The 13,898-nt window shown below is 42.7% G+C and overlaps 1 protein-coding gene across 9 annotated transcripts in view; it reads right to left on the reverse strand.

The window, feature by feature from the left end:
- Window positions 1-13,898, reverse strand: part of TBC1D5 (TBC1 domain family member 5) — a 560,456-nt gene that overhangs the window by 15,982 nt on the left and 530,576 nt on the right. For all 9 annotated transcript variants that reach the window (XM_048215962.2, XM_048215961.2, XM_044383370.3 and 6 more), the window contains one exon: window positions 8,180-8,279. In XM_048215962.2, the coding sequence (XP_048071919.1) occupies window positions 8,180-8,279 (100 nt within the window). The remainder of the gene's footprint in view (window positions 1-8,179; window positions 8,280-13,898) is intronic.

The raw sequence follows: 13,898 nt of genomic DNA on the forward strand, positions 1-13,898 counted from the left end.
AAATACCCAGATAAATGGATTGTGCTCTTTGAGGTTATCTCATGTCTGGCAGACATTTAGTTACCTTGACCTCAGACAATCTCATGTAAGGACTAACCCAGACTCTAAAGAGGAAATATGTAGGCTATTACAAAATGGAGGGGTCACATGGAGCGTTGACCTAGGGTCACAGGTGTGACCAGAATGGTAGTGGCTGAAGAGGTGGCCATGAGTCAAGGAGGGGGGGCAGACCAGTAATTTGTCACTATTGGCTTTGACAAGTGAATTTCTGCTCACAGATGTGTGCCATGGTTGGCCAGATCTTGGGAGAAGGCAGGTTTAGTAGAGACTGTAGGTGTCAAATTCATTCTTTAATAGATCACGTGCATTTGTGTGTCTCTGCAAATGCCATTCCCCTTTTAGAAGACCCTCCTAGCTTCCTTACAACACCACACCCTTCTTTTCTTCAAAGTCTACCTAAAAACTGTGTTTAAGCATCGGCTTCCTATTAAAGGTCTTCTCTCTGAAAGCATCCAGTTGTTTGACTCTCTTCCTCCATCCTTTACTCTTGGAACTGTATTCACACATGAGGTTCAAAAATTAAAGGCTCCTGACTCTCTCTCTTTAAAATAAATAAAATCTTTAATAAAAGGAGGGGGGACGCCTGGGTGGCTCAGTCAGTTAAGCATTGGACTCTTGGTTTTGGCTCAGGTCATGATCTCTTGGGTCACAGGATCGAGCCCCATGTCTGGCTCCATGCTGAGCTTAAGACTCTTTCCCTGTCCCCTGACCCTCCCTACCCCCCTGCACTCTGTCTCAGATAAATAAAATCTTAAAAAACAAAAAATTAAAAGTCTCTCGAAACTTCACAGTTCTATGTGGCAAACTGTGACTCAAATCAAAGTCTTTTGGTTCCAAATGTGGCACTCTGTTCATTATATCCATATTACTCTAGAACCCTACTGGTCCCTGCCAACGTTTCTGAGATCACTCTGGGAGGACCATGGTTTCATGTGACACTATGTGTCCTTTTAGGTATTTCTAAAGAGGTATATTCTCCTTGGCGCTTGTACACACACACACACACACACACACACACACTCTCTCTCTCTCTCTCTCTCTCTCTCCCCCTACTTTGAAGTTTTACTCACATCTTCCATATGCACTGAGCTCAATTTTAGAAGACCACCCCTCCACTTCACCCTACCTTCAACCTGCTTCTCCTAGAACCTATATTTATATCAGAGAGCAGGTACTTAGTAAATACTGGCTGAATGAACAACGCAGGGCTTTCCCATCAGCAATACGGCAGATTTTTATGTCCTGAGGAGTAGATGTAAGTGAGGTATTTCTCAGGTGAAGAATGAAAGGATATTAACATGCTCAATCAGATCTCAGATTGAGAAGTGATAGGGGCAGATGAAGGGATATAACTTTCACTGATGATTTCTTAAGAGCCAAGTATTGAGTCAGGCACTTTATGCTCAGTATTTTCTTAAAAAGCAAAAGCAGATCACACAGAAAATATAATCAAGGGTCCTATTTGGCATCCAGCTGTCAGAATGACTGACGGCCCTAAACTCAGCACTGGGAAAGGAGCATTTAGTTAGGAAAATCCAAGGGTAAGACTAGCAAACATGTGTATTGCTTATGTAAGATTAGTTTTTGTTGCCAAAAAATAATTCTCTTAAGTAAATTGAGTGTGCTTAGCAGAGTTAGAAATCTTTACTCATCTCTGCCATTTCGCATCTTATTCTCTTAGGATTTACCACCCTGCCAGCCAAGGAGTGTCACGGAAACATGATTCCTCACAGCAAAATCTATCATATTCATGATATGGCTGAGGGTCAACCAGAAAAGACTTTACATATATTTTTAAATGTAAATGGTCTCTAAGCTCCAGTAATGGTTAGATGCCTTTGCCAGAAGACGTACGTCTAAAAATAGAAGCAGAAACATAGGTAGGGCCTTACTGAAAGGAAATTCCCTAGGGTTCTGCCATCAGACCCTCTCATTTGGAAGCAATGAGATAGGAGGGCAGTTTGAATAAGACTGTCCTAAAATCACATCAGTTAGTCAAATAAGATCCTGTGAACTGGGTTTAAGATGGATGTAATTTTTTTGTGAATTTTAGGCAATAAAGGTTTTGCTGATAGGAGGAGCCAGTTAAAGTTAAGTGCTGCTATTCAGCTGGTATTTAAACATGGCCCAAGGCAGCAAACATTAGCCTTTTTTAAAAATTTAAATTCAATTAGCCAACATATAGTACATCATTAGTTTCAGATGTAGTGTTCAATAATTCATCAGTTGGGGGGATGGGGTAACTGGATGATGGGCATTAAGGAGAGTGTGTGATGGATAAGCACTGGGTGTTAACAGGCAACTGATGAAGATTAGCCTTCTCAACTGGGTTTCACCTTCCCCTATACACAAGCTCTCTGCTTAGCATGAGATGCTTGTGGTGGCCACAAAACCTTTGAGCTTGAAAGCAAGCCTGTTTCACAAGATGGGGTGAACAAGTCTTTTATCTATTGGGTCACCAACTGGAGAGGGCCCGGATTGGAGGACATGGAGAGGCAGCCTGGTATGGAAGGCTGAGAACAGGCTCTGCGGCCTAACAGTTAAAGAAAGATGAAGTATTTGGAAAATTGTATTTAAAAAAAGAGAGGGAGGGATAGTGCGGGTTCCTCCTGTGGAAGAGCATGTGGGAAAATGGGAGACAGCCAGGAAGTGGGAAACACAACAATGATAGATGGACAGTTTCTACCGAGGCCATGGGCTCAGAGGTGTGGTATGTTCACATGGGAAAGGGTAAGACGGTGTATAATTTGCTGAGTTTTTCTAAATAGGCACAAGGGAGATGCTGTCCAGGTGTACCAAGTCTTCTGATCATAAAATGGGGGGTAGGAAGAGCCTTCTACTACTAGAATAGAACAAGTTCAAAGAGGCTGAAAACAGAACTGCATTTCAGATGATTGAAGGCCCCGCCAGAATAGCAGGGGAGGCTGTGTGCTTTCCGCCCACAGAATTCAGCTGCACGTGTGCCTGAGTGTGGAGGTAGGAATACATTAATAGGGTTATGAATATATTCATTTAATTCTGCCCACATAATGTTAAGTTCTTTTGCTTTCTGCTGCTTGAAGACTGTCATGGGCCAGTAACATCAGGTCACGGGGGGGGGGGGGGGTTGCTGGTAGAAATGCAGAATCTCGGGCCCCACAGCATACCTACTGAATCAGAAATCTGCATTTTAACAAGGTTCTCAGGTGAAAGTATCTTTTCCCTCTACAGAGGTCTATGCCACCCACGATTAAAATTCTCAAAATAATTATGAAAACTTTTATCACAGCATGACTGACAGAGGGGAAGCTGTCTGGTGATCATATTTTCCTTCCCTGTTCTTCAAATGCCATTCGTTAACTGCCTTATTGAACATTTCCAAAGACGTCCACTGGAAGTCGTTTTTATAAACACTAGAAAAGCAGATTTATAAAGTTCTTAGAGAAGCAAATAAACTGATTTTCAAAACTGGCCTCCCCTTACAGCTAATTTTCTTATATAAATATTATGACAAGTGCGAAACCAGTACTGCTGTGAGCAACAGAACAGCAGAGATGTGACATCGTGCTCCTGACTCAAGGCTGGCCTTAGGAGAAGCCTCAGGGAAAGAGGAGCCGGGGACTGGAACTGGGTCTGGACACGTGGCGTGTGTGTGTCACTAGCTCCCTGTGCGTGTCTCATCCTTCCCGGACCTTGGAGTCCTCATCTGTGAAATGAAGAACTACGGAGCTGGCTTTTAGAGCTTCCAGATGTTCACCATTCTAAGATCCTATGAGCTACGGCACTCCAGGAAACCTACCTGCCCTTGAATCCCAGCATTTAAGCCTGCCATTGCTGCCACGGACCACCCACGAAAGGGCAAGCTGCTGGAAACCACTGTCTAAATAGCAAACAGAGGACTGGAAATACCTCTCTTGGGAACAGGCAGGTGTGGGCTTTAGGGCCAGCAGGGCGAGCAGCTCGTACTCCCTGTAAACAGCTGGCAGCTCAACCCAGCTGCTCACAGATCAGAGAAGCGTGGGCTGCTCACCCACGTGCAATTATGTGTAAAATACGGCAAATCTAAAAATAGCCTGAGCTCAGCCATAGGAGTTAATACTGTCAATGGCTTTTAACTCAACCGTCAGGATGACAGGAAGGGGAGTAACTATGGCAACAGAAAAATGAACACGTAAAACAAGGCTTCTGAAGTTGGCAGGAAAGTTAGGTTTAACAAAACATGTATTTTCAATTCCTGTCTCTCAATCTTTGAATTCAAGCAGTTCAATTATGTGGAAGTAATGAAATTAGAATTTTGGTAGAGTTTCACTAAAACAAATATTCGTTTAGTTTTGGGTCCCAGTACCATAAGGAAAGAACTGCTAACCTGTCAGTGTTATTACCTCTATAATTAAAGGACCATTGAACAAATGCCTTTATATAATTTTTAACTGAGAGGTTTTTCTCTGTATTTGTTCTGGCAGTTATAAAAATAGCCTTGAACTCTACTTGACATTTTAAGATATTACTGCATGTCTGATGAAAACGTAGGGTGAAATGGAATTGCCTTGAAATGAAAGGAACTTAGTGAAAACAATTAACGTTAGGAGAGGATATGGAGAAATACTTGCTAGAAGTTTCTGAGGCAATTCTCACAGCTACCGTGGTAGCCTGTGGCCCAGGGCAGCATGGAGACCCAGCAGTGCTCATGGCAAGGAGGCTGCATCATTCTGTTCTGCTAAAGCTATTCTCGCTCGAAGAGCCCACACACCTCATCTTAGGACCAGCATATCCCAAATTCCAGCATCTTTCTGCATCATTTGATAAAGGAATATTTAGTTGGGTGCTGGGCAACTTTGTATTGGTCCTCCTTCTCCCATTAACTAGTTGTAGGGGCCCAGACAAGTCAATACCTGGCATTCTGGTCATGGGCTTGACGAGTGTCTCAGGATCTTCCCTCAGAGGGGACAGTTAGGAGTTAAGGGGACAGAGGAGAGAATCTGTGTTGAAAACCCAGCGTTGGGCCATGCCCTTGTGCTCGGCTTTAAAAACACATTCGTCTTGGCAACAAACTGGCAAGGTAGATAATTGTGTCTTCACTGTACATATGAAGACATGATCACAAGCAGGCTGGGCTAAGTGACAGAGTCTGATGTCACCCTGTGTCCATCTGGTGCCACACAAGCCTGCCTTTCCTGACACCACTCCAGACACTCTTACAACTGACTCTTGCCTGGAGTGCAAAGATGACCCTCCAGACGCTTCAGCCATCTGCAGGCTTTCAGAGACTGTCCTGTATTTCCCAAGCATAAAAAATTAGGGACCCCCCCTGGAGAAGCCCCCTAAAATCTTCCTTTCATCCAGGCCATCACTGTTAATTATTATTTTCACATCAAATATATACTATTGTGCTACCTGTCTTTTCCCTTAATAATACACCATGAACATCTCCTTATGTTAAAGAAAATTATTTTAATATTTAATATTAAGGTTACATTACACTATGTTATAATAAGACCCTTATTAATGGAGTTTTCAGTTGTTCCAATTTTGTACTGCCTTCATAATCAGTAAAAATAGAAAACATCACATGAAAAAATTACTAGGGTACTGAAGTCATTTTTAAAGGCAGTACAGTAAGCCAAAAAGTAAATCAGGAGCTTCACCTTTACTAATCTTTTTTTGTTTTCCTCTAATTTTTGCTTGGAATCAAAACTGCCTACAACAGAGGAATACCCTTTAATAAACCAAAGTTATAACAGGCAGGTGAAATGAAATCCATCTGTGGGCCCAGGGGCCAGGAAGTCTTTGTAGCATCCTTCAACCCTACTTTAAAAAGGCAGTCCTGCTATTTATATGGAGAAAAGAAGCTGACAGCTATATGAAGGGATTCTGGCTGAAAGTGAAACGTACACACAGAAACAAATTTAGTTTTGCGGTTAGTTGAAAATTCACATCTGGTATGGGCTTTTCTTTAATTAAAGTGTTTCCCCGTCCCATGCAATGAGAAAATACTCTTACAGTGCTGATTGAGAGACCAAAATCAGAGCAAAAGCTCTTTGAAAATTCTGAGGCTTAAGTAAAGCTGCTTTAAAGGCTGCTATGTGGACCAAACAACTTAGAAATTTCCTAACAGGATTTTCTAGAGTTTCAGTAAATCTTTCTCTCAGTCACTTCTTTGTTCTCCTACTTTGGTCAAAACCCAAATCAAGCAATACAAAGGTCACCCACATAGCCAGAGAAGCAAACATACACATATACACCCACCCACACACTTGCTTTAAAATTAAAATAATATTTAACCAAAATCAGTTATATAATATATATTATTTATATATAAGCTATTGCTCTTCATTACTTCTTTTTGATAAATTTAAAAGTGGGATGCTATAAGGGGCGCCTGGGTGGCTCAGTCGGTTAAGCATCTGCCTTCGGCTCAGGTCATGATCCCAGGGCCCTGGGGTTGGGCCCCACGTTGGGGTCCTTGCTCAGCTCTCTCTCTCTCTCCCCCCTGCTCGTGCTCTCTCTCTCTTGCTCTCTCAAATAAATAAAATCTTAAAAAAAAAAAAAAAGTGGGATGCTATGCGATTCATGAAAACTTAGTTCTATCTGGATTCGTAAAACTGGTCATAATGAAGCATATAAATAAACCGCTGTGATGCGGTGGGTCAGATGTGACAAGGGTAACAGTTCTTGCTGTGATAAGAGACACTACCCTTTTCATCACCTGCAGGGTTTCTCCTGTTATTTCCCCCTCTTGAGCTCTTTCTCTGAAGGAGTGGTCAAGAGAGGAGAAATAAGGCTGAGGCGAGAAACGGGGCCCAGCCAGCTGCCTAGTAAGACACTGGTAGACAACCAGCCACTGAGGTCAAGCACCTCCCCAACTGTAAGAGAACATTTACTCCTTACTAGAGGCCAGTATGGTTCAGGCTACACTTAAATAAAAGCTGTTTTGACAGAGTGTAATGGACTCGTGACCTAATAGGCTGAGAGATCAGTGGAGTCCAAGGAAGAGAGTCTACCTTCTGCAAAGGCCCCACAGATGGGCTCCTTCTAGGACCCCTGCCTGGCGGAAGGGGTCTTGGCAGATTCTCTTTGGTTCCCCTCATAAGTGGGATGCATCCTGATTTCTTTAATACTTGGGACTGTCATTTGTCTACACTCACAGAGCAGCATATTGGCCATTTCCATTAGAGTATACGTTTTATTTTCCTAATTTGTTCCCAAACTACAGATGCTAGACACTGAAGAATGGAAAAAGAAAGGATGCCCATAAGAGGACTGAGAAACACTAACAGTCTGCATTCCAAAGTTCTGCAAGCAGAACAGAGTTGCTAAAGCAAAACATACATGATCCAACAGAGACCATTTCTAATACAAAATATAGAACTTTCACAAATGTAGAGGATAATGCCTTAAGACTTTCTAATGTGACATATGTATGACTCACATGTAAATGGAACTTCAAACTAGGACATTTCTTAGAATATAAACAGTCAGAAGTAAGAAAAGGTCACGTGGTCCTGACACACAATTCAGGCTGGTGGTTAAAAACACGCATTAAAAAATAAAACGCTGTCAAAATAATGATCGCACTGGTAATGACGGACAGGTTGGCACAAGAGTAGAACTGACTATTTGATCTCGAAAGCTCAACATTTCTTTTTTTAAGATTTATTTATTTATTTGGGGGGAGGGGCAGAGGAAGAGGGAGAAAGAGTCTTAAGCAGGCTCCGTGCTGACCATGGAGCCCAATGTGGGGCTCAATCTCCCACCCTGAGATTACAACCTGAGCGGAAACCAAGAGTCACACGCTTAACCGACTGCATCACCCCTTGAAAGCTCAACATTTCATTTTGGTTTGAGGTAGACAGATATTTACAATACGTAGTGTAGCAGTTGAGAATTGAAATCTATGGTCAAGCTGCTTGATTTTGAATTTCTACTCTATTTACTAGTGAGTGACATAACCTTGGGAAATTTTATTAATCTTTCTGTGCTTCAGTTTCCTCATTTGTACAATGTGGACAGTAAGAGTACCTCTACCATGGTGCTGCTGTGAGGATTAATGGGATAATGCATGTGAAAACTTTAACACAGGGCCAACTAGATACCGTTGTTATGACTATCATTACTCCCAGGGCCAAAGTAGCTCACTCACCAAGATGAGTGTCCATCACCTTTGCACAGTATTTGCACATGGCATCCAGGTCATTCAACTGTCCTTGAAGGAAGGAAATTTGGGCTTCTAATTCTTCTTCCTAAAACGAAAGGGGTAAAGATACGGAAAATTTATTTTATTTATTTTTAAAGATTTATTTATTTATTTTAGAGAGAGAGAGAAAAAGAGAGAGTGTGTGTGCACTCGAGTTGGGGGGAGGGGCAGAGGGAGAGACTCTTCAAGCAGATTCCCTGCTGAGTGAGGAGCCTGAAGTGGGGCTCAATCCCAAGACCCTGAGATCATGATCTGAGCTGAAACCAAGAGTCAGATGCTTAACCGACTGAGCCACCCAGGCACCATGGTATGGAAATTTTAAAAAATTCAAATAAAATTCCCAAAGGTCTCCAAATGATTTGGATGATTTTAAAGAGGCACAATGTCTTTTCAGTGTTAGACAAACAAAAGAAAATAACAAATAAATGAGCAAATCCACCACTGCCTCCACCGGCAAAATAAGAGAAAGAGTAAAGTGGTGTTTTAAAAAAATCTGGACTTTCTCTAATTGAATGCGACTGTTGTGTCATGTGTAAATACTTACCCACACAACCCTGTAAAAAGAGTCCATACAATATCTTCAATAACTGGGCCATACAAATTGGGAGAATAAATGTGATTTCAGTGGACCCTACTCCCTAGGCAGCTGGGTATAAGAACATTACATTTCCTCACACACATTTGGGGAACCAGAGACAATGATAATCTCTTAAAATGTAAGATTTCCCAAAGCACTTGGAAGAGCTTTGCCCCTACAGCCCATAAATAGCTGCTCTTACGTTTCCTCTTTTTTTTTTTTTTTTTTAAGATTTTATTTATTTATTCGACAGAGATAGAGACAGCAAGCGAGAGAGGGAACACAAGCAGGGGGAGTGGGAGAGGAAGAAGCAGGCTCATAGCGGAAGAGCCTGATGTGGGGCTCGATCCCATAACGCCGGGATCACGCCCTGAGCCGAAGGCAGACGCTTAACCGCTGTGCCACCCAGGCGCCCCTACGTTTCCTCTTTTGATATGACACTAGAGAATTTTATTTATGTGATTGTTTCTAGGAAAAAACGCTCTGGGTTGAATAATTATCTAAATGGTAAAAGACAATCTACCTGTAACAACAACAACAAAAGTCTTTTTTTTAAAGGAAAAAAAACATACATGCAAAAAAAACTTCTCAAGGAAATTTAGAAGATTAAGAGAATTTTTCTCAAAGCAAGAGAATACAGGCATACCCTAGAGATACTGTGGGTTTGGTTCCAGAGCACTGCAATAAAGAAAGTATCACAATAAAGTGAGTGAAATGAATTTTTTAGTTTCCCAGTGCATGTAAAAGTTGTGTTTATATAAATTTTAAAAAAGTTATGTTTACACTATACTGTAGTCTATTAAGTGTACGATAGCATTATGTCTAAAAAAACAATGTATATCCTTTTTTGTGGGGTGCCTGGCTGGCTCATTCAGAAGAGCATGTGACTCTTGATCTCAGGGTTGTAAGTCTGAGCCCCATGTTGGGTGTAGAGATTATTCAAAAATAGAATCTTAGGGGCGCCTGGGTGGCTCAGTCGTTAAGCGTCTGCCTTCGGCTCAGGGTGTGATCCCGGAGTCCTGGGATAGAGCCCCATATCGGGCTCCCTGCTCAGTGGGAAACCTGCTTCTTCCTCTCCCACTCACCCTGCTTGTGTTCCCTCTATTGCTGGCTGTCTCTCTCTGTCAAATAAATAAATAAAATCTTTAAAAAAACCCCAGAATCTTAAAAAAATACTTTATTGCTAAAAATGCTTTTTGCATTTTAAAATCTGAGCTTTTTGCTGGTGAGGACTCTTGTCTCCATGTTGATGGCTGCTGACTGATCAGAGTGGTGGCTGCTGAAGGCTGGGGTGGCTGGGGCAATTTCTCAAAATACAGTAACAATGAAGTTTGCCATACTGATTGACTCTTCCTTTCATGAACGACTTCTGTGTAGCATGTGACGCTGTCTGATAGCATTTTCCCCACAGTAGAACTTCTTTCAAAATTGGAGTCAATCCCCTCAAACTGGCTGCTACTTTATCAACTCAGTTTATGTGATATTCTCAATCCTTCGTTATCGCTTTAACAATCTTCACAGCATCTGCATCAGAAGATTCCATCTCAAGAAACCACCTTCTTTGCTCATCCCTAAGAAGCAACTTCTCATCTGCTAGCTTTAACATGAGATTGTAGCAACCAGTCACAGCTACAGGCTCCACTTCTAATTCCAGTTCTCTTGCTATTTCTACCACATCTGCAGTGACCTCCCCCACTGAAGTCTTGAACGTCTCAAAGTCATCCTTGAGCGTTGGAATCAACTCCTTCCAACCTCCTGTCAGTGTCTATATTTTGACCTCTTCCTATACATCATTAGTGTTTTTAATGGCATCTAGAATGGTGAATTCTTTCCAGAAGGTTTTCAATTTACTTTGCCCAGATCCATCAGAAGAATCACTATCAATGGCAGCTAAAGGCTTATAAAATATATTTCTTAAATAGTAAGACTTAAAAGTCAAAATTGCTCCTTGATCCATGGGCTACAGAATGGATACTGTGCTAGCGGGCATGAAACAACATTCATCTTCTGCATCTCCATCAGAACTCTTGGGTGACCAGGTGCATGATCAATGAGCGGTAATATTCTGAAAGGAATCTTTCTTTTCTTCTGAGCAGGAGGTCTCAGGAGTGGGCTTCAAATATTCAATAAACCATGTTATAAATAGATGTGCTGTCATTCAGGCTTCGTTGTTCCATGTACAGAGCAGGCAGAGTAGATCTAGCATGATTCTTTTTTTTTTTTTTTAAGATTTTATTTATTTGACAGAGACAGCCAGCGAGAGAGGGAACAAAGCAGGGGGAGTGGGAGAGGAAGCAGCAGGCTCCCCCCAGAGAAGCCTGATGTGGGGCTCGATCCCGGAATGCTGGGACCACGCCTGAGCCGAAGGCAGAAGCTTAACGACTGTGCCACCCAGGCGCCCCTAGACCTAGCATAATTCTTAGGGGCCCTAGGATTTTTAGAATGGTCAGTGAGCACTGGCCTCAACTTACAGTCACCAGCTGCATGAGCCCCCAGTGAGAGTCAGTCTGTTCTCTGAAGCTCTGGAGACAGGCACTGGCTCCTTCTCTCCAGCTACAAAAGTCCTAGACGGCATCTTCTTCCAGTAGAAGCCTGTTTTCATCTACAATGAAAATCTGGGGACGCCTGGGTGGCTCAGTCAGTTAAGTGTCTGCCTTTGGCTCAGGTCATGATCTTGGGGTCCTGCGATCGAGCCCCACATTGACCTCTCCGCTCAGCGGCAAGTCTGCTTCTCCCTCTCCAGAGGTCTGTGATTTCTCTCACTTTCACTATCTCTCAAAAAAAATAATAAATAAAATCTTAAAAAAAAAAAAACAGAAAAGAGAAGAAAATGTGTTGTTTAGGGCGGCCACCTTCATTAGTTATCTTAGCTCGATCTTCTGGATCGCTCGCTGCTTCACCTTGCCCTTTGATGTTACGGAGCCGGCGTCTTCCCGTAAACCTCATGAACCCACCTCTGCCGGCTTCAAACTTCTCCTCTGCAGCTTCCTCACCTCTCAGTCCTCACAGAATTGAAATGAGTCAGGGCCTTGCTGTGGACTAGGCTCTGGCTTAAGAGAATGTTGTGGCCGGTTTGATCTTCTATCCAGACCACTCGGACTTTCCTCCCATCAGCAATAAGGCTGTTTCTCTTTCTTATCATTCACGTGTTCACTGGAGCGGCACTTCTAATTTCCTTCAGGAACTTTCCCTTTGCGTTCACAACTTGGCTGAGTGGCGGCGCCAGAGGGCTAGCTTCCGGCTTATCTCAGCTTGCAACATTCCTCTCTCACTAAGCTTAATCATTTCTAGCTTTTGAATTAAAGTGAGAGAGATGTGTGACTCTTCCTCTCATGTGAACACGTGGAGGTCACTGTAGGGTCATGAATCGGCCTCATTTCAATATTGTATCTCAGGGAAGAGGGGGCCCAAGGAGGGGGAGGCGGATGGGGAAATGGTCAGTGGAGCAGTCAGAACACACGTATTTATTAAGTTCACTGTCCCAAATGCGTGCAGTTTGCGGCACCCCTAAATGCTTACAATAGTAACATCAAAGATCACTTATCACAGATCACCAAATACATTAATAATGAATGAATCTGAATGAAATATTGCAAGAATTACCCACATGTGACACAAAGACATGAAGTGAGCAAATGCTGGTGGAAGAGTGGTGCCATTAGAATGTAGACTTGCTTGATGCAAGATTGCCACAAACCTTCGATCTGTAAAAAATGTAATATCTGCAGAGCGCAATAAAACAAAGTATGCCTGTAATCCTCATTCTGTAGGAATTTTAAACCAAGTTCATTAGAATACAAAGGAAGGATGTTGCCAGAGGTGGAATAGGCTAGAAAATTGATTTCCCAGTCTTAGGTGCTTGTTCTTTCACATAAGAATCCTCTGTGTTGTTAAAAAGAAAGCAGGAGAAAATGAGATCTGCTTTTTTCTTAGCGAGAGAGTATAATTTGACTTATAGATGGAAATTAACGGTTGAAAAGGTTACTTGCAGGTCTACTACATTTTAGCAATACACGAGGCAGCGCTGAAAAGTAGTTTTTAACTACTGCATAGAGAATGAGCCTTTAGAAATAAGCATTTAAAAGCCTGACACAGAAGAGACATAGCAGTAGCTCTAAAACCAAAGTATTGTGAAATGCCCGCTGTAGGGTCCGCCTGCACTAATTGTGCTCTTTACATCCGGCACAAAGAGCAGGAGCCTCTCCTCGGATGCTCAAATAATGATCAGAAGAAACTCAGCCAAGGAATGATCAAAGGGGCGGGTGGGCAGGCAGGTGGCACCTTCCTAACTCTTTGGCTGGGCTTTGAGATGGAAAGGGATGGGGTGTTTCAGGGTGTTTTTCTTTTCCCTTTTCTCCTTTGTTTCTGCACAGGCTTGAGTTTGCCTGTTCTGTCAGGCTGTTAGGAATCAGGGAGAGAAGGCTACATCTGCTGGTTAACCATGGTTATAGTTAGTCTCCAAGACGGCCCCCATCAACTCCTTCCCTCTCTCAATGTATACGCTGTTCCTCTCATCAAGAGGTAGTGTCTATTTCCCCTCCCCTTGAATCTGGGCTGGACTTGTCACTTGCCATGAGCCAGAGAATGCAGTAAAAGTCACACTGTCGGTTCTGGACTAGTGTAAGAGGCTTGCCAACTCCTGCTTCCTTCTGCTAGAGGAAGACAGCTACCAAGTTGTAAAGAAGTTCAGGCTAGAATACTGAAAGAGAGGCGAGAAAATACGGAGAGAAAGAGGCCATGGGAGAAGCACTGAGGTTCTAGACATGGAAATGAAATCTCCTGGGACCTTTCTGCCCAATCCCTCTGAAGCGACTCAGTCAACATCACATGAAGCAGAACAGCCCAACCAAACGCCTGACTGTAAACCTATGAGAAACAGCCGTGTTGCTGTTTTAGGGAGTGGAGGTTTGGAGTGGTGTTATGCAGCAACAGATAACTGAAACAGTGGAAGAATGGACAGAATGCTAGGTTGGCATATGGCACGAGAAAATCTGAGTTCTAGTTCTGGTCCTGCCATTAACAAGTCATGTAACTCTACGTAATCCTCACCCAACCTGGGCCGAAATTCAGCAGTCTTTGGACAAGATA

This window comes from Ursus arctos, unplaced genomic scaffold (assembly GCF_023065955.2).
Source record: "Ursus arctos isolate Adak ecotype North America unplaced genomic scaffold, UrsArc2.0 scaffold_20, whole genome shotgun sequence".
NCBI classification, from domain to species: Eukaryota; Metazoa; Chordata; class Mammalia; order Carnivora; family Ursidae; genus Ursus; species Ursus arctos.